General features: G+C 41.5%; 1 protein-coding gene across 1 annotated transcript in view; it reads left to right on the top strand.

Moving 5' to 3' along the window:
• The window catches only part of ABTB2 (ankyrin repeat and BTB domain containing 2), a 143632-nt gene that overhangs the window by 78012 nt on the left and 40469 nt on the right, over positions 1-25151 (top strand). Inside the window, exons 2-3 of the mRNA XM_080404904.1 lie at positions 15179-15325; positions 18049-18259. Of these exons, the coding sequence (XP_080261030.1) occupies positions 15179-15325; positions 18049-18259 (358 nt within the window). The remainder of the gene's footprint in view (positions 1-15178; positions 15326-18048; positions 18260-25151) is intronic.

A 25151-nucleotide genomic window follows, 5' to 3' on the forward strand; every position in this document is an offset into this window, starting at 1 on the left:
CACCCCCAACAACAACAAAAGCAACCAAAAATACAACCTCAGGAGTAAAGAGAAGAAACATCTCTATTTCTGATTACAGGTAATATTTAGAGGCAAAGTAGCGGACTTGCCCATGGTCTGTATTAGAGCTAGGGAAAGAACCCAGACCTCCTGCAAAACCATTTCTCCCTGCCTGTTGTACCAAGCAACTTGCTAATTTGAGAGTAATATTGTTCCAGTTCTCAGGCTATCTAGGCTGATGTAATATTTTGGCTGCAATCAGGTGGATCAAAATAAATTTTCTGGAAACAGTTTGAGTTCTCTGTTTCTTTTCTTATAAACAATTTCTTGCACTTGGCAAATTCAGTTTGTCTCAGAATGCCAAAATTGCACATAAGTTTTTTACTAATTTCTAAAAGTAAGTCTTTTTACTATTTTCTCTAAAAGCAAGAGAGATAAATTTAAGGGTTCTGACTTAATTTATGGTTTTCAGTATTTCAGCAGTTTCTGTTATTTCTACAAGATATAGTGGCAATGTAAGGGTGTGATTTTGTGGCAGCTTAACCTGAAGTTTCTGCAGTCTCACCCTTTTGCCCCCAAAACGTGTTCTCATTGCCCCTTTTATGCCTGCACTTGCATTTATGTGTTTACACAGTGCTTTTGCTGAGGCAAGGAATTGATGTGACTAAAGCTAAGTCTACTGAGAGGAGGTTATTTTAAAAAAAAGAGACATCCCTCTCTTTCCTGAAGTGTCTTATGATACAACTGCACAAATTCCAATTCTGCCGAAAGCAGAGGCCAGGAACACAAAACTTGGGGTCAAAGTAGAGATGCAGGAGCGTGGCTGCTCAAATATTGGAGGTAGTTCAATGGAAGTTTAAAACAATGTAGGTGGTACTGAGAATACCAAGCATCCAGCTCATTTTTAATGCCCTAGGTCTCTGAGATACTAGCTCTTTATCTGTGTCAGTCTGCATGGAATGGGTAATGTGGAGACATATGGGTGCAATCTGGCCCGAAGCAGGTTATAATGATGATCTTTCATCAGGTCAGCTCTTCAGAGGGTGAGAGGTGATTCGGTCTCCAGACAAAGATAACAGGTTAGACAAGTGCCAGTCACCTGTGGGGTAGGTTGATGAGAGCTGTGATTTGAGTATCCCCTGCTGTTTGCACTGCAGATCCAGAGTGAGCTGTGAAGACAGCCAAAGGATAAAAATCTTGGTTTTACAGACTCAAGTGTCCAGGCACCTCATCTAAGACATAACGCAGGGGTTCATGTTGCAAATGCAAACAGAGGAGAAACATGGCTCTTTTCTTTGTTTGACAGATTTGGACAAGTAATAGACAGGTCTTTTTCATCTGGGAAATGAGAATAGTAGAGGCTAGAATAGCTGCAGGACTTCGATGTATTTCCTGCTGCAGCTTTTGCCACATGTCAGTGACACGATGGATTATTAAACACTACATAATATGGCTCTAGCTACTGCATGTGGCCTAAACGGAGAGGTTTGGACTTGACAACCACTGAAGTTTTCTCTGTGTGTACCTACTTTTTTGCTGTTTTCTGTTTTTGGTAAAACTGCAGTTGCCAGATTTGATCCAGACATCAGCTTTTTGCTGCTGGCTTTATGTAGCTTTATACTCTAGCAACATCACCAGGTGCTGAGAAAGCTTTTCTGTCTGGTCCTTGGCTAGGTATGACCTGCTGGTTTATGGGCAAAAATGGGATTTACAGGGAGAAATTCAAAGAGAGAGTGGAAGAAATCTCTCTCCTATACTCTAGAAAGTTTGGTGGATGCTTTAGTGACATTTCTCAAGGTAAGATGAAGGAGATGGATTGCTTACACCTGAGTGAGACACCCAGCAAAATACAAACAGAGTGATAGTGCAGCTGGAGATCAGGATTCCTACTGACTTTACACAGCACAGAGATTTCCACATTAGTTCCTGTCAGCATGGAGACCCCTTGACATTATTAGGTCAAAGAAAGGTGCTAATCCATCACAGAAAATGGCTCAGCACTTGATTTATATTCATTTATCTTTGCTCTGCACAAATGCTTTGTTCCTTATCCTTCTTTGAATCAGGCCAGCCTAATATATTGGCATCTCAATCATCATTTGGCTCCTACTGAGATGAAGAAGCAGTGGTTGGGCCTGCAGGGCCGTAACAGTAAAGCAGTGATTTATTAGTATGAACAGGGCAGGAAGGTGAAGAGGATCTTGAAGAAAATAGGTAGTTAGGAGACTGTAGCATTTTTCTGTTAGTGTTTGATTATTCTGCCCTGATGAACTGTAAAACAGCAAAACCAAACCCAAACCAAGTATCTTCAGGTTTCAAAGCACAGTATTAAAAAATGGATTCCTTTATACCTTACTACGGTGATCTTGAAATACCCAAGAAGGTACATGTGGAAACTGCATGACTTTGCCCAGATAGTGACAGTGGATATCAGGTTCCGTCGGTATTAAGGGGAGGCATGTTCCAGCTCTGCTGGATCACCCTTTGTTTGTTGTGCCACTTCCCAGGAAACAAGGTGAGGGGAACGGAGGCAAATTATATTGGCTTAAGGATATAAATCGTTACAAGTTCCTCAAGACCCTGAAATTTTTTAGGAAAAATAAAATATTTCCAAGAAAAGAAAGCAGAAGTGGCTCTTACTTATTGGACTGTTTTCCAATGCTCTCTCATTCTTTCACTAACTCCTTCATCAGGGAATGTTTGGGGTTTTATTCCTATTCCTTTCCCACTGTCCTTCTTCCATATATCTGTTTCCAGCCTCTCTAAGTCTCCGTTTCCTTTCCCTTCCCTGTTACTTTGTATTTCTTTTTGGAAAAAAAGATAGGTCTAAAGTAAAATTTCAGCTCCAAGTAAGTCTACATTGTTGTGGAGCCACCTGGGTTTCAGATCAGAGTGATGTGTCCCATCGCCTATTCCAATCTTAACTCCTATCTGCATTTTGACATTCCTTAAATGGTGCTGCAGTGCAGTCTAGTTTTAGCCTTTACCAGCTTGTCCTGTTTTAACAGAACAGTCTCTTATATGAACTGTTGTTTCAATAATTTGGTGAAAGGAATGGAGTGTCCTTTGAGAAGAAAAGTATTCTTAGATAGTTGAGCTTCCCCAGATCTGCATCTGCCATGGTTCTAGCATTTGCTTTCCTCCATGACAAATTTAAAAAGCCTTCTGAGACATTTTATTCTTGGCAATAGTCAAAGCTATTAACGTTACTAGGATATAGTGGTTGCATACAAACAGCTGGATCCAAAAAGTGATTACTTATGTGGTATGGGATTATTTATGTGGTAGGGACCTTTGCTTTTCAAGTACTTCCATGCTGTGCATCTCTGTTACACAGCAGTAGAGATTTTGCACATTGCCATCAGAGGGAAAGTCGCAGTGTAGTCTGGGTTCAGCAGGGAACCAACAAAATACAAATTTTATGTTATAGCCTAATGGCTACAGTTATTTAATAGAATAGGTAAGGTAATGCTATGATTGTTCATTTTAAAAAAATAGTTTTCCTGGCAATATTACTTTTTTGTCAATGAAAGGATCTTCCTCTGGGAGCCAGTTTTCCATTATTTTATTATTTTCCTAAGAATTGTAAGAAGGTTCCCTGTAATCTTAATCTTCACCACCAGTGTATGACATGCTGCCATAGGAATATCTTCACATTTAGGAGCAGGCTTGTTCGTTGTTGGAAATGGGGGCTGACTGAAAAGGGAGAGAGGAATGCAAAATGGTAAGAGCTGCGTGCTTTTTTTTTGGTTGGTTTGTTTGTTTTTCGAGGCAGCTGGTGTCCTTCCTCAGGTTGTCTTCTCTAGTAAGTGGATTGCCATGGTCCTGCTGTTCAAATAGCCCCTGGCTGTGACTGTGGGCAAGTTGTTTTAGCACAGTAAAGTTCAAGATTACTTGAAAGATAACGGACTTACTGATTTTGAAAGATATTTGGAAGAACGGGTGGCACAGTCACAGACCAGTGGGTAGGCACTCCAGTTGGTTTCATACGTCTGAGGTCCTACAGAATTTGACAGCAGTGGTGGGGATGGGGCTGAGCTGCTCTTCTAGCAAAGGTGCAAGAAATGCTACTTTATTTTGCAGTTAGCAGCATGGGTTCCATAACATCTGAAGAAAACTATCTAGGTACTGTCTCTAGAGGAAATGGTGGGCACAAAATCATGACATTATTTTTGCTTATTGTCTGCAAGAGCAATCCTCTCTGTATTTGGAGCACCAGCTGTGCTCTTACCAAAGCTATTCTGGCACATGTGTGCTTGCTGTCTGAGCTACACAGTATTATTCCTCCTGGGGACACTGTCAGTAACCCTGCGTGCATGCGGGATTGTAAAGCAACAAGAACCTGTCTTGCTCTAAAAAATACTTTCCTTTTTACCTCTGCCATGAGGCAGTTTTCCCCAATTATGTTGTCTCATCTGAAGGAGGTCACCACTACAAATAATGATGTTGCAAGTGTTAAGAAAATAATTGCGTGCTACGGAATGGTGTAATTGGAAACTCACGTGCAAAAAAGCTTTAAGAAGATAGCACACTGGCAAAATCATTTAGGTTGATTGGTTGAATCCATTACAGATATGGTGCACAGGTGTAATAATGGTATCAAAATGTAGTTTTCCTGTTAAAAAATAATAAATTAGATTCTAATTTTCATCCTCTACAAAGATGCTATGTTTAAAAACTGAAACATGTGGTAGTGTTTCAGATTCTTCAAAGAACCATGCCCATCCATCTGAGCACTGTAAACATTGCAGCTTTTTATGCTTATGCAAAAAAGATGCTGTTCTAGAATAAAAATATAGGAATCCTGGTTTTCTTCTGGGCTATTTAGAGTTACAAAACAATGCTGGGGATCCATTAATAAGAGTAGTTTCCTGACCAAGTATTTAGATCTTGATGTAAATGTCTATAAATAATACAGTGGCAACAGCATTCTTTTGAAAACAAAATTCAAAGAGGTACTGTTTGAAAAGTGAATACTTGCTTAGGGCAGTTATATTTAGGGCTCTAATGGAAGTGTACAAGTTATGCTTTTTATACAAACTATAAATGGCTACATCCAAGAGACTTAGACTTTGAAATGCATTTGGCATTTATGCAATAAGGGAGACAGGCCAGAACCTTGTAGTGGAGTTGTTGGGGTTTTTATTTCTGCTAGCTTTGCAAATATTGCCAAATTCTTATAGTGTTGCTACCCCTAAAGGGACATTCAGAAATAGATATTGTATCTACTCTTGTTTGCAACTGGCGTGAGTCTTCAAAGGCTGAATCCTGGGAAGAGTACAAGCATGACGATGATGAGTTGGGGGGGGGGGGGGGGGGGAATACAAGAAAGAAGAATGCAGATGCAGCAGTAGAGAGTAAAATAGGGGTTAGAAGCTGGAGCAAGTGCCATACATCATAGAAGAAACCCAAGCATGAATGTAGATGGTATGAGGCAGTCCTTCAGTGCTACATGTGATGTGAGTAATAGGGGAGGGTGTTGCAAAGATAGAGGGCAAAAGTCAGCAGGTGGTGAGTAAGTGGAGTTCCTCAACTTCACATCTCATTGTTGACAAGTTCTCCAGGATCCTTTGATGTGAGGAAGCAGGAAGTTGCAAAATACTATCATTAGTAAGAGACTCGTTTGCTGTTGTGGGGAAAAAACTGCCAAATACTTCCAAGTGTGTGTTTGAGGAAATGAAAATCAAGAGGAATAGCTTCTGTTCCGAGATAGAGTTGTTGCTCGTCTTTAGTGCTATGAAATTACTCCTGGACAGTAGACCCTGTCTGTGTTTGACATGCACCATTAGATACTGCTGTCTGTATGGTAGCAGTTTGTGTTTGTACTCGTTCCAAAAACTTGTGCTCACCAAAGCTAGTATTGGGCTCCAGGCAGTTCTGGGTTAAAAATGTCAAAGCTTGTGATTTTTTAACTACTCATGTACATAAATGCAGGTGTGAGCAATTAACTGTAAGTGAACTACCAATAATATTGGAGGTTAAACTCTGGGTATCAAATCTACAATATACTGTCTTTTCTTCTTGTGAACTACCCAGGATACACCCACCCAAAGTTTTGTGTTGTATGGCCAATGACTCAAAACCTGAATCACCTTCATCTGGAGGCATGGTATGCATGTGATCATCCTAGCGAGACTCCCAGCCTTGCCCTGTTGAGGTCAGACTTTATGTTCTCAGTCAGGACTGTGCTGTGTTTCACTTAGATGAGATTTCAATTTGATATTTAGTGACAGATGCGTATTTCACCCTGACAAAATCAAAACTGTGCAGCTGTGCATCAGAGGGTTGCCGTTTTTGACACCTGATGGACACAATCCTTGAGTCATCTGAAAAACGCCAGTCCTTTTGGAGCAGTAGTTTGGTTACCGTTGACTTCCTATTTCTTCATGGTTTTTTTAAAGTAAGCATAGAATAAACAGCTCTTACAGTGCTCTTATATTTCAAGCCATTAAGTGATGTAATTGCAGTCTTGATGTTTATTATTAAGTGACCACAGTTTCCAAAATTTTATTTTAAGGGCATGTTTACTACAGCCAGGAGAGTCTTATGGGGGTAGATTTTATCAGGCCAAGGGCTCAGCAGTATAAAGAAGTTGATGGACAGGGGTCATGTAGAGTAGGCTCTTTCAAAAGATTGCTCTGGTATACCTGAAAAGGGATTGTATGGGATTATGCTGGAGTACTTCCCCGGTCAGATTCTCCATCTTGACATTCCCTAAGAAAAGGAACTGGGAGTGACAGAGGATATAAATTTACTATCCTCTTTGTGTTTGGCAAGCATACAGATCATGGGATGTATAAATAGAAGAATTGAACACAAGTAAAGAGAGGTCATTATGGCATGTACAAAGAGCTTAGTCAGACCACATCTGGAGAACTGGGCATGATTCAAAGACCATATTTCAGGAAGGACAGTGAACAATAAGGAATGGATTAGAAGAGGGTATTGTAGAGGGTATGAGGGCTCTAGCTGGTGCCTGCAGTTGCTGCAGTCCCACTGGTTACGCCAAATAAAGCTGGTTTTACTGTAAAAGCACCTAGATTGGAGACTTCTAAAGAGTTCCAAGGGGATGGAGAAGGTGTTATAAACTTGTTCTCCCTAAGGTTTCTAACCCCCACAGTAATGCTGCTAAAAGGACTTGGTGTTTCTGGAGTTGCCATTATTTAACTGTCATCTCTCTTTTTTAAAAAATAAGGTTTGTTTTTTAGCTTTCATATGTTTTTTCTTGTATGTGTATATATGTAGTTTTTTCTTTATAATTTCTTATGGTAATTTTGATGCTTGTCATAATAACTGTCCCAATATTGTATCCACATCAGAATCTCTGTTAAGCTAAAATCCATTTTGCCTTTCTTAACCCTCCCAGTTGAGTAAAACTTCTCATTTTGTATTGTAAGCTCCATTGGGGTGGAATTATACATCGTCACAATATTGTGTCCTTTCAACTCAGGAGTAGCTGTGTCTTGGAGAGCTCTGGGATTATTGAAAGTAAAGAGGGCTGTGTAAATGGAAGATGGACTGATGCTAAGGGACAAAAAAAGTGCTATGGATGTATATAGGAAATGGTGACACTGCTGAAATGTTGCGTAGTGTGAAGGAGTGAAATGAAAGAGAAACGAAGCAAGAAGGTTGCTTCTGTGATGCCACCCTTAATGAGAACGAAGCAATATCCCCATTTTCCAGATAAGTGAACTGGGACACTAATTAAACTGGTTGGGGTTTACACAGCTAGTTAATGCTAAGTCTTCTGCCTGTTGGTCCACAGCCATTTTTTGGCACAGGATTCTGGTTTTGTATTTCTTTCTCAGTGTTCATAATCTATTTATACCATGCCTCATAAAACTTTCTCTGTTTTTTTTTCATTGATATTTGTAGCCCAGTGTGGGGTTTTCTCTTCAACACATCTTACTGGATCTTGAAAATAAGAGTCCTAGAAACAAAGGTGGTTTTATCTCTTAACCTAACATTACAGTCTGGTATGGGTCTTTGCCTGTCCTCAGACCCCCTGTAGAAGATCCAATGACTGGAAAACCACGTGTGCAAAATTGTAACTGATCAGCCTAGTTTTAGGGATGTACTTGTTGATGTACTAGCACATGTGCTCCTCTTCAAAAACAGTTGTAGTCCTAGTGCTAGGAAGCATTTACATTCTTTTATTTACAGATCATATTCTCAAAGGTCTTTTATTATGAGATGTAAGTAGCATAGTTCTACAAACCTAGACTAAAGCCTTGCAGTCATGCCATTTATTTCCTGTCTCTGGATCCAGGTTGTGAGAGCGATGGCTCCGTGTTGGCCATTTGTGTACACACAAGGTCTAATGGCACAGGGATTCTGAACTGGGAGATTTGGACTTTGCAACGAGCTGGTTCTGATGCATGGGCTTGGTAGTTGCTTCTCCTCCTTTTGTCTCTGTTTCTCCATCTAGGAAACGGAAATGAGGACAATCACCATCTCATAAAAGCACTGATACCTTTTATCTTGTGAACTATGCAGTTGCTGCTACTAGAGATAAAATTTGCTTTTTTTTTTGGCATTAAAATATAAACCAAGGATATGTTCCCTTGTGCTTATGTTCAGTTAAGCACTTGGGGCCGAGCCAGGTTAGTGGTTGTCCAGAAGACCACAGGGATATGGAAGTGGGATTAATGACTCAGTAAATACTGACTCGGTACTAAACCAAGGCCTTTCTCCTACATTTGTAGTCATTTGCAATCCTATATATTACAGTGGATTCAAATATAATAGTTTTTACAGATGCTTCCTACCTTTCCCCCTCCAACTTCCAGTCAATTCTACCATTTTCATAGCAAAAGTGAGGCAAAGTATGTTGAACTTTTCCCAATGTGGGATGAAGACAGGGTACAGTTAGCTACCTAGGAGTAAGGAGGCATTTAAGTATTTGTAGTGACTGTCAGCAGGCTTCTGCTCCTCCTGTGGCGGTGTGTAAAGAAGGGTAGTGTTATGGCTCGCATAGCGCTTCAGAAGCTGCAAGCTCTGCTGCTTTCAAACCACGAGGCGCTGCACTGACCTGCACCCCAGGAAGGGATGGTGGGTCTTGATAGTGCTTCAAACTCTCTTTTAGGGTATTCTGATACTTCAGTCAAGCAATGCCTGTTGATACAGAGAGACATGAAGGGCAAGACTGCATGCTTCTAGTGCATCTCTGATGACATTCCTGCAGTCCAGGCAAACTTAATTTTATTAATTTGAAGGGGACATTGTCTCTATGAGCAGTTAGACCAAGACTACGGAGCCCATGTGAGGGCTGTGTGAATCATCAGATCTGTCCAGAAGTGTCTGATTAGGACAGCAGCTCTTCAATGGACAGATCCAGTTGAGCACTTGCAGAAGACTGAAAGATGTTTTCTCTCTGCTTGAAGCTCCTCCCTCTTCTGATTTTCCTCCTGTTTTCAATTATAGAATCACTGTTTAATGTGGATGCAGATACAAGCAACTGTGTTTGATTTTTCTTACTGCTGACAGAGACAAACTGAAAGAGATGCCTGCCTGCTTTATAGGAGAAGCCACATTATTTTCCTATATGTTAGCAATTATATGCATTGTTTCCTGATCACAAGTCTTTCTCACAATCTATCGCATGACTGTAGTTGATTATAGAGCCTGATGTGTTTTGATTTGAGTGAGCTCTATCAAGAACACTTTGGTTGCTTGTTTTTTGGAGACGTGGGGGAGCATTTGTTTATATTCTGTCAGAATGTTCCTGTATCATCTCAGAAAATAAAGAAGGGTTGAGCTTTCCTAGCAGTGGTAGGTCAGCAAGAAGAAAACAGCTCCAGGAAGTGGCATTAATTCTAGGTGGTGCTCTGTACTCTGAATTGATTGGCAAGAAAGAACTGACGGCATTGTGTTGCTTGGTAGAATGGGAAACAAAAAACAAGGAGAGCCTTGAATGCTCCTTGCCATGAAGAATTACAGGACTTTGTGCAAGGTGACAGCCATCCTGATGTCACAGCCAAATTGCAATGTGGGAACTGCAGTTGCAATTGGATGAAGTTTTTGCTGGGTCCATTGAAATTAGTGGGATTTGGCTATTTACTTCAGTGTAGTCAGGTCATCACCATCGGCCTTCCAAATCACAGCTCAGTTCACTGGGATCAGCTATCCTTTTCACCTCGCAGAATGTTTCAGAAATACGCTGATGCTGGAGACCCAAGACTGGGTTTTTTTTCTTATTTGGTTTCCTAATTCTTTTATCTAGCATATTCACAGCAGTTCTGATTTCACATATGTGGCTTTTTGCAGTATGGGGGGCTTTTAGAAACAATTTCTAATGTATAAAGACGATCCCAAATTTTATAAGGGCTTTCGTTTCTGGTTGCTTTTGCCCAATAGATATTTGTTTCCTGCTGTTCTAATTTGTATTACGGTAGTGTTCAGTAACGATCACCACTGTTTTAGGTGCAATGCAAACACAGTGCACTGAGAGAATCCTTGCCCAGTGAACCTGTTTTTCTTCTGGTCAAAGGGAGAAATCAATATACATTGTATTCTCTCATAGGCTTTACTAGGTTTATTAAACAAAAAAAAAAAAAAAAAAAGGGCATTTTTTCTGTGTTGGTAGTTTACGGTGTGTAACCCTGTCCTAATTATGTTCCTGATTCTTTGCCTAACCTGTCCAGAATACAGCCAGTGCATTTCTGAGATAAGGGAGTTTGTACCCTGGGCAATTTCCATGAGGAGTCCCAGACAGCAGAATTTGAGTGTTTTCCAGACAAGACTCCTTGGCCCTTTGCCACTTGTGAGTGGCCCCATCTTAACCTCCAGGCATCATCTAAGTGTTTGAAAGTCATCAAATGGCTGAAAAGTTAATCACTAGGAAGTTGTCTCCCAACATGAAGGATTTAGATTAGAGAAAGCACAGAGAAAATCATTACAGCAAGATAAAAGTGATGGCTAGTCCTTTTTCATGAATGTAACATGAAAACAGCATGAAGTGTGAAGATAACATAGGTACTTTAAAAATTATTTGAACTAAGGTTTTTAAACATTCAAATCTTAAAATAAAATTCAGGTAGAAGTCTGCATTTGCTTGTATCTTGATATAGAAAGAGCAGAACTTGATGCCAGCCTCTCGATTATCATGGGACATTCAGGGATGGACCCTGGGTTCCTTATAGAAATTGCCTTGCTTGAGGACAAGACCAGTTGCCCAGCTCAGGGAAACCACGCAGGAGTTTTGCACAGCCCTGCTCCTGGGAGCAGTCAAGTTATAGCAAAGCTCTCAGCAGAACTGCTGCACCTCTTAAAGCAGGAGTCCAAGAGTGTGAACAGACTTTTCCCTGGACCTAGCTCAGACTGTGGAAACATTTTCAGTTGCTATTAAAAAGCATCAAATTACAGACAACAATTTCAAAATCTTTAGGCAAGCAGAATAATTTGAGTTTAAGGAACTGCTTAACTGGAATTTCACCCAGTTGTGACTGCCTTTTAAGATCATTGGCAGCAAGTGCCTATGAGCAGGTTTCGTATTTAACTGAGGTAGAATAAATATGTCTTTATTTCCAGCTGCTATTTCAAAGGCTATGGAAATATCAGAAACAAATTGTTAGCCAGCCGTGCCTTAGTCACAGTGCTACAAACGTGCTTTCAATTGGGCTGCTACAGTGTTGCCTCATGCCATTCTAGAGGTGACTTCTGTGCTCTTGAGGTTTGATCTAAGCCACACACAAATTAATAGACTCTAACTTCACCTGGGCTTGGATCCCATACTTAAAATCTTGGTTAATTAAAAAAAAAATAATAAATTGTGACCAGAATGCCAGGATACTGCCAGGGATTTGTAAGAAACACAACACAGCCCACATCAGAGGGACTATTGTAACAGTGGTGTGCATGCCTGAATGGTTCATTCCTGCACGGCAATTACGTGCTGTTTGACATTGTTGTTTTGTGGGGAAAACACATTCTTGAACATCAGGAAATAAATCGGCAGTTTTAATGTGATTTCAAACAGAGAGTGTTTTGACATGAATTGATTTATTTCAATTACAGTTTTGCTTATTTAGCTAGGCATGATTAAAACCAGTGTTGCCACAAATAAAAAAAATACAGAAGTGTGAATGCCAGATAGAAACTGAAGATTCCCCCAGGGTTTAGACCATTGTAACACCTTTTGACTGCAAATTTCTTGATTTGGGTGGGAGGAGAGCAGGTACTGCCATTCGGGGTCCAAGTAGCCATCACAGTGCCTTTGCCTCTGTTATCAAACAATTTTTTTTAATTGGTATTGAAGATTAAGTCCAGTTTCTAATTATAATACCAGTGGGCAAAGCTTGACTGCACATGTCCGTGTGCCTAAATTTCTGATCTGAACAGCAAAGATGATACTTTTCCAACGCTGCGTAATTACTGGAAACATATCGGAGAGGAAATCCTGATCAACGTGCTGCAAGACATAGTAACTGTGGGGTACATTTCTCCTTTGCTGTCCATTCAGTCGCTGCTCTCCATCGGTCTCAAAAGCAGTGCTGAGAGGTGTGTTTTCTCATTCCCAGGCCTGCTTATACCTATTGAGACCTGCCAGACGTGGGGAGCCTTAGTGAAATCTTATATAATGAGGGCCCGATTCGTACCCCACTGCGATCCCAGGGAAAATTCCCAGTGGCATCATCAGGCTTTGGCATGTGGCCAGTCTTGGAAACTTCCTTCTTTCTCTCTCATAGACAGAGGATATTCCTCAGCTGTACCAAGGCAGAGGAGAACATAAATTTTGTCCACAAGTATCTTGTATGAGGTTAGGTTTTTTTCAAAAGTAAATAAATCATCCCTGTTTCCTCTAACCCACAGCACCTGGCAAACTGTTAATTGCAAAACTGAGAAAATGTTGTGCCAACTTAAGTCATTCTACAAATCTTTATTTTTAATTTCTTGTTAGAAAACAGAACCAACTGAAAGTGGCTGGCAGAGAAAATGTGCCCTGGTCGTCCCCGTGTCCCCCCCCACCCCCCCCTTCCCCCGCCTGGCTTAGTAATGTAACTGCCAGTTTCTGTTTTCGCCTCTGTAGAATTATATGCCTCTACTTGAAACTTTTGACAAATCAGTCTATTTTCATTCTCCCTCTGCCATAAATTCAATCCATATGTCTTTAAAACATCCTTTCATAGCTTTAACATGGAAAAGGAAGTGGCTTAGGCTCTGTATAGGAGGCTACAGAGTATTTAAAGCAAGCTCTTCTAGTTTGCATGCATCGCTTCTGTTAGCTCTTAAAACCTCGACTTCCTAATTATTCAGGTTACAGAGGGCATTGGCAGAGTTTTCTCCATTAACTAACAGTGATGTACAGTGAAGAAGCACAAGAGGATAAATAATTCCCTTATCCTCAAAACATCCAGGAAGTTTTTGATGCAGCCCTTGGCTTTACCACCAAGCAGGATGCAAAGAGGATGTGAAAAGGGTAGGAGAGATCAATTCAGCATAAAATTTCAAAAGAAAACATCAAGACAAAGAAACAAAGGTCTTGCACAATGCACTGTCATTCATCTGGCAGGGTTTTGTTTGACAAGAATACACAGCACCTATGTGACAGGAGGTCATGGCAATAGGAGTAAAGTATCTCCACGTCTAAGGCTGAACTGGGGTCAGAAGGTGAGGGCGGGAAGGAAATGTGGGTCTAGGCTGAAATATATTGGTATGGCTGTGCACAGATCAAAGTTGAAAAATAAAAAATACAGGATGCAGCAGGATAAGAGCACAGACAGTTGTGGCTATAAGTATGCTCATCTGAAATCACAGAAAATTTGGGCCAGGCTGTGCTACTGGAATTACAGGATAGAGCCATAATAAAAAATATGGTAGCAGCTGAACACAACTGAAGATATGGTAGCAACAAGGGTACAGGAACACTGGCGGAGTGGACTGCAGAAGACTTTCCAGAGTCCACCTGCCCCGTGGATGCAGGGTCACTCTGTGTGCCATCAGACCCACTCCAGGGTGCTGCCAGAGGAGGCAGGTCCACTCTCCCACCCCAGCCCCAGTCACGCACCCATGCTCCCTACCTTGCATCAGTTCTAGAAGTCACACTCCCTCCCTTCCCTCTGTGCCACACAGAACAACCATATGGATGAAGGGCAACAAAATTCAGCTCACTAATTTGATGAGAAACTATTTAACTACTGGATTTCTGGGAAGAAAACAGGGGAGGCAGGTTTTTGGGGTGTTTTTTGATCTCTGTGTTGCACTGACTTGCATTGTGGCTGCAGATCTGCCCTGCTTGGCCAAAGATAACAAGTGAAAAAGATGATTGGGGTGAGGTGAATGTCCCTTTTAGAGACTGCCTGCATCTTAATATGAAACTGTATGTCAATTTTTTTATAGTATTCCCAGCCAATTCACCCAAATGGTCTCTAATTTGCCAACAGTGCAAATGAGTTGTAGGAATATGTGCAAAGTGGGATGGGGTCCCAATAACAACTACACAAAACTGCTTGCAAATCTGTTGTTCAGTTACTGTGCATTAATGCTCATGTGTGCAAGAAGATAAAATGGAAGGAGTGTGTGTGTGTGGTAAATGCATGTGTGCAATTAATTATATTTCTAATCAGTCGCTTTCATAGAGGGGTCATTTATAGACATGAAAACACAGTCAACCTCAAAACTCATGGGCGTAGTTTGGCACATCCAAAGGTTCACACAGGTAGAAACCACAGTCTGCACACTTGAAACTGCATGCAGGTTCAAAGAACTGGCATAGCCTGTGGTTTTGTTTTCAGAGTTGAAAAGATTACAGCTGCCGTTTACCTTAGATGGACTCGAGGTTATCTCCCACACCTCTGAAAATCAGGCCTTTATATCTAGCGATCTGCATACAGCTGTTCAAAAGCAAGCTGTGTGTGCACAGCCGAGTTGTTGTATAAACAATAGCAGAGACTTCACTAAAGCTTTTCATGTAGTTTTATCTCAACTGCAATTTGTTTCTAGTTTTTGAAGGCTGTAGAAACATCCAGCCTTACTCCCTAGAGCCTAGTTTCACTGTTTCAGCCACTCCAATGGTATTTACAGCACTGTTTGATTTTATTTGAACTGTTCAGAAGACCTTAAGTCCCCCAAGAAAGGTGCAAACGTGTTCAAGTTCCCCGTGGTGCCTATTGGTAGAAAGATGTGTTTTTCCACTCCTGTAACTTCACTTGTTAACACAACTGTTTGCTCTCATCCCCAGGTGTGCTGTCTCTGCCTGCCTACTTTAGCCCATACAACGATGGCTCTGTGTGCAGCGATGGACGGGCTGATGCTTATGCCCAGCTGGAACTCCGAACTTTAGAGCAGTCTCTGTTGGCAACTTGCGTTGGAAGCATCTCTGAACTAAGTAAGTTTTGGATGTAATCGAACATGGGTTTCTTTCAGTGAAGCAGGAGAGCCAGTCCATCCACTGTTGAGGTCAGTGGGAGTGTTGCCGTTGTTGACAGTGTGAGCAGTATTTGGCTAACGTTGCATAAAATTTAATTGTCTCGTGGTGCGGTTTATGAAAATTAGGTTGTTTCATTAGACTGCTTTATATTTGATTCACTTTGGAGATGCAGAAGATGTGGCTTTTCTAGCATCTGGGTAGTTAGTGGTGTTAGTGCCAACAGAAGATGGATGCTTTTGCCTAGATGCCTCTGGAGGCTTTCTTGTACATTTGTGGAACACAGCAGTGGCACCTCCCTCAGATGGCAAAGAAGGTTCTCTTTGTTGGTGTTTGTGGAGTGGAAATATCAAGGGTGCAGGATATTCAAGGAAAAGCTTTTTGGTTACTTGAAAAACAAAAAGTGGAGGAAAAAATCTGAGAGCACTTGGGTAACAAAAACTTGTTCAAAACCTTCTTTTTTAATGCTAACCAAACAAAACGTTCCATTCCTAGACAACTCACAAAGCCCCCTTAAAGTAAACAAAAAATATTTGTGTTTTCCCAGTCTACTTTTCCCTTGCAACATTTTTGCTGGCATCACTTTCTTAGTCTCCACCATCTGAATGCTAATGAATGTTAGGGCCAGTAAGGAGTTTGTGGGTTTCACCATTTATTTTGCAACCTGCCTTAATTTGAGGTTTTCACATTCCTTTAACACACCTCTATTTATCCTGGAACACAAGAGAACATTTGTAGCATGGGCCTAAGATTGAATACAGCTTCCTCTCTCTCTTCCCCTGTCCCTGCTTTGGCCAACTTGGTCATTACATCTAGTGAATAGATCTCCTGATACAGTTGCCTACCTTCTTTTTTTTTTTTTTTTTTTTTTTTTAAATGTTGCTGCACATTGCCAGAAAAATAGAGTGAGTGAGTGTGCAAAGGAGAAGGAACGTTATTCTGAGCTGAAAATTTGAATTCCAGATGCATTTCTGCTATAATTGCGCAGACTTCTGTGTTAGTACCAACACTAGAGGATTCATGATATTCTCGTAAAATGTTTAATTCCTGGAGAGTCAGGAGCTACTGAAGTGGAAAGGCAGAGATGTTAGAAGGTTTTTCCATTCTAAAGTGGGTCCTTAAGCTGAATGTACTATGCAACAAATGAGTGGCACAGCTTTACAGTGCAAACTGGGATTTTTAATACTCTATTGATCTGAACCACTAATAACGTTGCCATGTTTAGACATACAGTAGCTTTGGCAGGGGGGTTCCCTAACCTGGTAATACTAGAACCCCAGGGGTTCAGCTGGAGGTTGGCTGGCACGCTCAGTGTATTGCTCTTGGATATAACTGAACAAATAATAACTTCCTAAAAATTTCAGAGGGAGGAGTGACAAATTCATATGTGGCATGGCTAAGTTCAGGGCGCTTTCTCAGGAACCAGCTTTGCGATGGGGTGACTATTTCAGTTCCATCCTTTCCCAGTATTGTAACTCTAGGACACAATAGAGGAACGTTTCCTGTGAGAGTTTGAGAAGACTGTAAAACATAAAGCGGCAGAGGATTCTCCCAAGGAAAAAATAGAGCCTGGCTATGTATAGTAATCTATAGTAATCATTCAGCTCGCTGGTCTGGTAGTCACACTACTCAAAGATGTAATGTTTGAAGGCTTTATTGCAAAGCTCTTGAGAGTTTGCAGTGCACCACAATAAAAGGAGAGTAAACAGGGTGTGCCCAAAGTAAGCTTATTACAGAAAGACCAGCATTATGTGACTGCATAGCTGTTGTCTGGGGGTCATTGCCCTGTGAACTTTTTAAAAATCTGCAATCTTAAAATCCTTTCTGAGTAGACACTGTAATACAGGTCACCTTCTTCCAGGCCTCCTCAGGTCTACCAGTACTCTTACACACAGGCAGGTTGATTCAAGTTCAAAGACCAAGAGGACTGAGCAGCCCAGAAAGCACCTGGATTGAACTTCCTACAAGGCTCAGGGGCAAATTTCTGGCACAGCTTGTGACAGTTAGCATGATAAAGATTGGCTTTTTAATATGAGAGTCAGGTCTTGTTATTTCAGAGAAACCTGCAGCTAGAGTACGAATGAGAGAAGCAGGCCCCTGAAAGAAGGGATTTCTGTATTGAATATAATGTCACTAATTTGTCACAAATTCCTGGGTAAGAGGGTAGAATGTCATAACCCAGCTGAAAGAAATGGGAGCAATCTCATAACATAAAATGGTGATGCTGGCCATGAGAGTAAAGTATTTGTACTGGTGCCACTGGCTTTGCCTTGTGAAAGCTGTGCTCCCAGATTGGGCAGTAGACTTTTTACAACATCAATAGTTTTTGTAGGCAGACAAGAAACTCGAATAATGTGGTTGTAAAGAGGAGAAAACCAACAATAAAACAGGATGGAAAAATCACTGTACAGCTGTTGTTCTGAATGTATGGGGACTGAGAGAAATTTCATTCTATGTTTTCTAACTAATAGCTTGTCATTTGAAAGAAAGTTAAATTTCCCATACAACAACTTGCGGAGTGGTGGCTTGCAGGCAGCTTATGCCTTTGTGGATGAAAAAGGGTATGTGCACACAAAAGACACTTCTCCTAACTGTAAGAGATTTTATTTAGTTCAAAAAGTGTACTTAAGAGGACTGTAGGTGAATAGTAAAGAGATGCTTTTGCATTCTTTCTCTTTGTGCAGGTGATTTGGTATCACGAGCAATGCACCACATGCAGTGCTTGAATACCATCCGCCCAGGCATGAGCCCCATTCGGCAAACCCGGCAGCAGCAGCCCATCTCCTGGTCCCCTGATGCTCTCCACACCCTCTACTACTTCCTACGCTGTCCTCAAATGGAGTCCATGGAGAACCCCAACCTTGATCCTCCAAGAATGACCCTGAACAATGAACGGTATGTAGGTCCATCAACTGTTAGTAGTCCAAGAGTTAGGCTGAGAAGGTCTCTTGCAGAGTAACTGCGTGTGCATGGGCAGCTCAGGCAGCTCTGTGGGATGCAACCTATCAGGCATCAGTTATTCCTGCAGTCAGGCCAGATTATGTTGTCAGCCTTGCCAAGTTTGCAAAGCCTTGGAATTGGAATTGGAAAGTGAGCTGTTTTTTCATGCAATCTTTCCGAGCAAGGCAGGCATATACTGTATGCTGCCAACAAGGCTTGTCTAGAGATGCTGCCAAAAGTACATGTGGTTGCCTAAAGCAGTAATGACCTTACCAAAGAAAATGTTACCAGTGCCAGTTAACAATTGTCATCATTCTCGGGAAAAGCAATGTTGTTTGCTGTGGAGAGGTTTGAAGGGGTTTATGAACATCCTTCGTAAGGATTACTTCAGTTGATGCTGCATGTTTGGTATAGAAAGAAATGTATATAGGAAGCCAATAACAGAAAATGCAGTGGATCTTCCTACCTTCTGCCAGCACCATAACTGACTCTGAAAGTAGGCCCATTATTAGAGTGGTCAGAAATTTTCCAGCGGGATGTTTTTTCTGTTAGAAACCTCACTGGTTTCCTTCCTGCCCAGCTCCTTGGCAGTCTGCCTGGCAGGCTGGTGGCAGCCGAGAGCTGAGGAGCCCTCAGAGCACTGGCCACAGGTGGAGTTCCTTGACAGGTCAGGCAGCTCTTGCTCTCCAGCTCCTTAGCTCATAGGCAGACTGAGTGCTGGCTGCCTTGCAGTTGCATCCTGCGGGGAGACCCAAGCCCCTCTGGAATTGTTAGGTTTGCCCAGTTCATAATGCATATCCAATTTTGTATTTATTTCAGAAATCTTACCTGAATGGGAAATTCTGGCTTCTGATTAACTCTGTTCAGTATTTGTGCTACTTTTTGGATGTCTTTTACCCTGCTGGACACCGGGCTGATGGCTCTATCCTGGCCCTTCCAAAAAGCAGCCTGTGGTTGGGAAGTTTCCTAGAGTAGTGAGGTGTTGAATCCTGAGAGGGAGGCCGCATGCACAAAACAAAAACCCAAGGTGCTTGTCAGGCAGGTGAGCAGGGAAAAAAGAACATCTCTGCAGCTTTGTAAATAACCTGGTTTCTTCTTCCCACCTTGGGCTTTACTGTACTCAGCCCAGCTTCTAAAATCAATATGAAATCACAGTAGCATACAAATAAAACTCATTCTAAAATCCTACGAAAGTTAGCCATTCTCTCTTTTCCCTGTTTTTTTCTGCACATGTAGGGATTATGGTGCTTTTTCCTCTGCTGCATGCTGGATAGCCTGTTGGGTTTTTTTTTAATTGAGATACTTTCTAATTGCTTTCAGACTGCACTGTCTTCTGTCCATGCATTTCTGACGATGCAAGTCAGCCCCATCTCATGCAGACCTATGTTGGCCTGCGCCAAGCCTGCCAGATGACTTCAGCAGCCTGAGAGGTTTATTGTAGCTGTGTTGACCACCACTGGAACCACATGTGGCTAGTGGCTTCATGGCCAGAGCCTGGCTAGTCAGGAGTGAGAAGACCTCTTGAGAATAATAGTAGATTGAACTGTCCCGTTTAAAAGCTCTGAATTTTCAGGCCAGGGTGCAGAAAAACATACTGCATAGAAGGCATCTCTATAATTTCAGTCTTGGTAAGTTACTTTAGGTTAAGGGAAACTTCAAATAAGGAGGAAAATATAAAGTTGTTGGTCTTAAGCTGCCTGTTTGGCCATAATAATTTGTGTGTAGCTACCTCCACCAGTCATTTGTTTTCATTCTCTTGAATCAACTTTCTGTACTTCATTGTAGGTTGCACTGGACCAACCTCTTTGAGGTCTCAGTCTGGCAGGAGCACAAATATTTTAAAAAGTAAAGAAGTTTGTCTTTCTGTTTGTCTGATCCCCCAAAATCCTTTCAAAAAGAACAATCTGTGAGTAGAACTCCAGCATCAGGGAGAGGGAATTGATGTTCACATATGAAGAACCAAGAGGACTTAAGTGAAGTTGAATTAATAGGAAAGGAAGAGGCATGGCTGCACAACTCTGAGCCCATTGGTAGCTCTGGTTTTTGGGCTCACTAATCTTAATCAAATGCCATACCTAGTGCAAAGTTGTTTATTTTGCACTTTGTGTTTGCACACTGTGCAAAAAACAAGTCACAGAATCTGGCCTCACGAAAACTTTGTACCATTAGTTCCCACAGTTGTACAGCTGAAGCTGCTAAACAGCTTGTATCAGAAATGTAGATTAAGCTTTCTATTTTTTGTTGCGTTCTTTTCAGTACTGTCAGTAGATGATGTTACTGCAGCTACTTGTTTTGTACACTGAGGATAATAAATGAGTGAAATCAGGAGTGCAGTTCTCTCTCCAATTGCTCCCAAACAATGCTATTCACATGGTTCACTGGAGTTCTTTTGGAATGCAGGCTGCAACTCTATTCTGTTTTAAAATCCACACTAGATCCTATAACAGCTGGTGTAAGGGAAATTTCTGCCACTTTTTTCTGACCAGTACTTAGCTGTAAAGGAAACTAAAGAGGATATATTAAAATGGAGCAAAAACTGACATTAGGGGAAAAAACCCTGAGCATGAGGACTATTAGGTTAAACAGTTGGCTTTGAAAAGTTTGTGAAACCTGGAAATGAAGATAATTCTGCCAGTGTGCTAGAAATTAACATCCAACCCTGCCTTTCATTTGCTCCAAGATGTGTTTTTATGTGTCTTACTGTGTTGACCGCTGGGCACATTATTTAGCATAGCCAGTGGGATAAATATGGCTATCAGCACTTTATACAGAAGGTAGTTTACTCTTTCGTGGCTTCAGAGGGGAGATGGTTGAGGCTGTGTGTGAGATGCCAGACTTGTGGCATGATAGGTGAGGGCACTGATTCACCTAATGTGACTTGGCAAGGCTGAGCAGCCCATTTCTTTTATTCTTTCCTGAGCTGTGCTAAATCAGCTGCAAACTCTGTGTTGCTCTTTGGTGCCTTTATGCTCTCTCTCTGCAATATACTTGTTATGTGCATTGCAATCGCAGTTTGTTTTCTACTGAAAAAAGTCTCGGTCACAAACAAGGACAGTAATGCTGACCTATTCTGCATTTGCTTGTGCTTCAGTTCCTAGGCTCCTGTATAAATCAATTGGCATTGAATACTGATTCGAAATGTCACAGAGAGAGGGATGGCTGTTAGAGCTGCAGGCTTGGTAAAACCTGATCTTGGGAAGATCTGTGAGCTATATTGATTCAGTTGAAGGAACTGTAGTTGTTCAGTACATCTCAAGAGCTGACAACCTACTCTCTGTCCTGCTTAGCTTTCTGTTGTCTGTGAGCTTTGTGTCACACTGTGATGTGGAGTGCTAAGAAAATCCTAACACTGTAGGATCTGAAAGGTCTTTATTGTACTTTGCTTCAACATGAAGCCAAACACAGAATTCAGGTTCTGAAACAATGCCTAATTGAGGGTTTCATATGCTATAAAGGGCTTTTAAAACCTTAGCTGAGCTTCTGAACATATCCCGCAGCGAAGTGTATAAGGTATGAAAACGTACACACTTGCAGTTAGGTATGCAGGACACCCCAATGAACAGAGCCAGTTTAAACTGTCATAAACTGTGTGTGTTATCCATGCCAAACACCTTAACAACTAAAGAGCTGAGGTGGGTAAGCTGTAGAGTCCTGCAGGAATGGGTTGATGTAGTTGTCTCTGGAGCTTGGCAGATAGAGGAGCTTTCTGATTTGGCCTCCAGTGTGTGAATCATTTGGGATACCAATAGACTGAAACTCTGGGAATCTTCTGTGTTGGTTATATCTGGTTCTGACACTTCCCTCCAGGTGAAAGCATTGAAGCAGGAGGAGAGGAGGCAGAATTAGAGAGAAAGCACTTGGGTATCTTAAGCAAAACATTTTAAACATTTCCACAATTAATGCAGCTGCTTACTGTATGACCGAGCCATGACACACTTGGAACCCAGAAATGGCCTTATTTGCTGCACGGACAGTAAACCATCTGCTATTTGGTGTCAAATAGGCCACCTAAGGAAGTGTTTTCCAAATACAGAGCGTCACTTGTGCAATACTTTGGCAAACAAATTAGACCCTGAGGGGAGAACAAGTTGATTGCCTCTATAACAGTACACCTGACTGCCTGAAGGCTAGGAGCTTTTTGGTGTCATCAGAGAGTACATCTGTCTTTGTTGCTGCAAAGAAGTGTCTCTGCTGTGCAATAAGATTTTTTTGAGTTTCTCAGAGATCATAGTCTGTGTTGTGTCAGAGGTCAGACGATGCGTTTTTGGACAATGAAGAGTGAGCAGACGCGTGGCACTCCCTCTCTGCTCTGTTTCTGCTCTGGGTTTTTTCCCATTGCTTATGTCAGGCTGGCTGAGCTTGGGAGCACTCCGCAATGTGAGATCATGTCCCAGAGCAGCAGAGCATGTTTGCTGGGATTGTTTGCGATGGTGTGACTTGAGAAGGGCCATCCAGAGGTAAATGAAGTTTCTTTCTCCCTTCTTCACTTTTTCCCAAGTGGGATATAAAGCTTTTGTCTCATTTTTAATGGTGTGTCAGGGCAAGAAAGCTCTCTTGGTGATACTTACATTAAGGAGTATTTGTCTTCTCCCCTTAGAGCACAAATCAAGGTCAATATTATTGTCTTATTTTATAGCTGGGTGGACTAGTCTACCTTAGTTTAGTTGACTTGGCCAGGATAGTGGTCCATCCAGCTTTAGAGCTAGGAATAAGACACCATTGACTGCCCTTGTCGTAAGTCTTTTTGGTTCTCATGTGCATACAACATTTACTGTAGGAAAGGTAGCATGATCTAATATCTATGAACAGGCAGAAGGGTTGGATCTTGCTTCCTTGTGTAGCTGATTATCCATCTTTGGTAGGCTGAGCTTCTTCCTCTTCCAGCTGCCCTATTTAAAAAATGATAAATTATGTTTGACTGTTGTTGATACTGTTGGTCTTTAGAACATTCTAAAAGCAGTTCTGGGCTTGTCCATCAGTGCCCATGGATCCGGCCAAATCAGACCTTTCTGAGCTGTCCATGTTGCAGATGTGCCAAGTTTTACATGTTGTCGGAGTTTGCTGGTGCATTATTTTATTCCAAGCTTCAGTGAGTATAAAAGAATTTACATCAGCAGAAGCACACAGACTGTACCCATGTGACTGTCAGTGAAAATCCAGTAAAACACTAGGGAAGTTCCAGAGCTGATGTAGGATTTGTCAGCTGCCAATAGTAAAATTTGGGGCTTGCCAATTTGATGGAAATTCACAGCTCTTCATCTGGAAAAGTTGCGGACACTGCAAGAAGCCAACTACGATCACACAGGGGCCACCTCGTAAGAAAAGAGAAAGCTTCATCCTGTTTTCCATGTGCAGGAGTCTAGAAGACTTGCTTCAGATTTGCTGCTTCTCTGGAGGAGTCTATTTTGTGATGTGATGGTAAACAAACTTGGGCTTGCTCAGTTTCTCCCTTGTCGCATGAAATCCTTCAGAAAGACTGCTGCTTACTCTGCTTTCGGATGGATGGCTGATTTTTTTCTACAAGGTTTAAAAGTGACCTGAAATTTTTCTGCTTCCAACAGGAGTTCTCCTATTACATCTGTCACCTCACATGATCCAGGGCCCATGGATAAGTGTGCAAGCCTTACTTTTCAGTAGGGTCAAGCAGGAGAAATAGTCTTGTGCCTGCTCTCCTGTGCCGTATTAGCTGGGCAGGAGGAGGAGGGAGCTGAACTATCTACTTGGGTTTTCTCTATGTGGAGTACTTCCAGGAATGCCTGCTCTGAGACGTTATTGATTATGAAAGGATGAAAACTATATCAGTTGCTGCCAGAAGAAAAGATTGTAGCCCTTTCATGCTATTTTTGAGTGCTATTTGCTCAAATGCTATATTCTTCCAATATTTGAGCTATTGATTTAAATTGTCAGTGGCTAGAGCACTTGATATTTTTTCTCATGAGTATAATCCAAATTTACTCTGGCTAACATGGAAACCAGAGAGGGCTCTAAATTAATAGTTCCTGTTAGTGTCAAAATCCTGTCTAAACATCCTTGGATTCAATGGTGATCAAGTTTGCTTCTTGGCCTATTACGCTCTTAGATTCAAATACTCATGCTCAGACCAGACTGAATAGAGCAGTGGCCTTACGACTTTATTTTATCTTTCATACTTTGTAAAATCGAGTCTGTCCTGAGATACCTCAGAGACCTTCCATTGACTTCCACTGAGAGAAAAATAATCTCCAAGTAGTTTGTGCATCTACTTTCCTACAGTGCTGCTTTCAAGAGCCTTCTGGTGCAGTTTGTCTAAGAGCCTTGCAGTGGTTGATGCAAATAAAGAGCCCCTGTGCTACAGCTATTTCTAAACCCCTAGTGGCCATCCAATGAAGACTGCCTCCTCATCACATATTCTAAATTTCATGTTTTGAGAAAGAATTACTTTGATCTTACTTAGCGCCTTTTCACTTGAGGATCTCTAGGTGGATCATTAGAAATAATTAGAGCCTTCAGCTCTTTCCATCATGGTTAGCTGCTTTCTTCCCCTGTATTCAGAAAATGCCTCGCACAACTAAATGTTCATTCTGAAATTACTTGAAACAGAGTGATTTGGTCACATGGGTCAAATTTATACAACAAAATCAATTCATATTAAAGAAAATACTAACATTCCAGTTGTTAATGTGAATTGTCTCCAGAAAGTCTTGTGCATGGGCATCCAACTGGCAGAAAAGGAAGGAAAATCAGGAATAACCTGCAGAGCCTGCTGCGGAGACCTGTGTTTGCTTGAGCTGCATCCTCAACATCACTGAGAAGTATCACTGCTTTCAGAGCTGGTTAAGGCTTTTCTGGACAAATCTTTTCTCCAGAT

This window comes from Falco punctatus (genome assembly GCF_963210335.1).
Source record: "Falco punctatus genome assembly, chromosome: 10".
Taxonomy (NCBI): Eukaryota; Metazoa; Chordata; class Aves; order Falconiformes; family Falconidae; genus Falco; species Falco punctatus.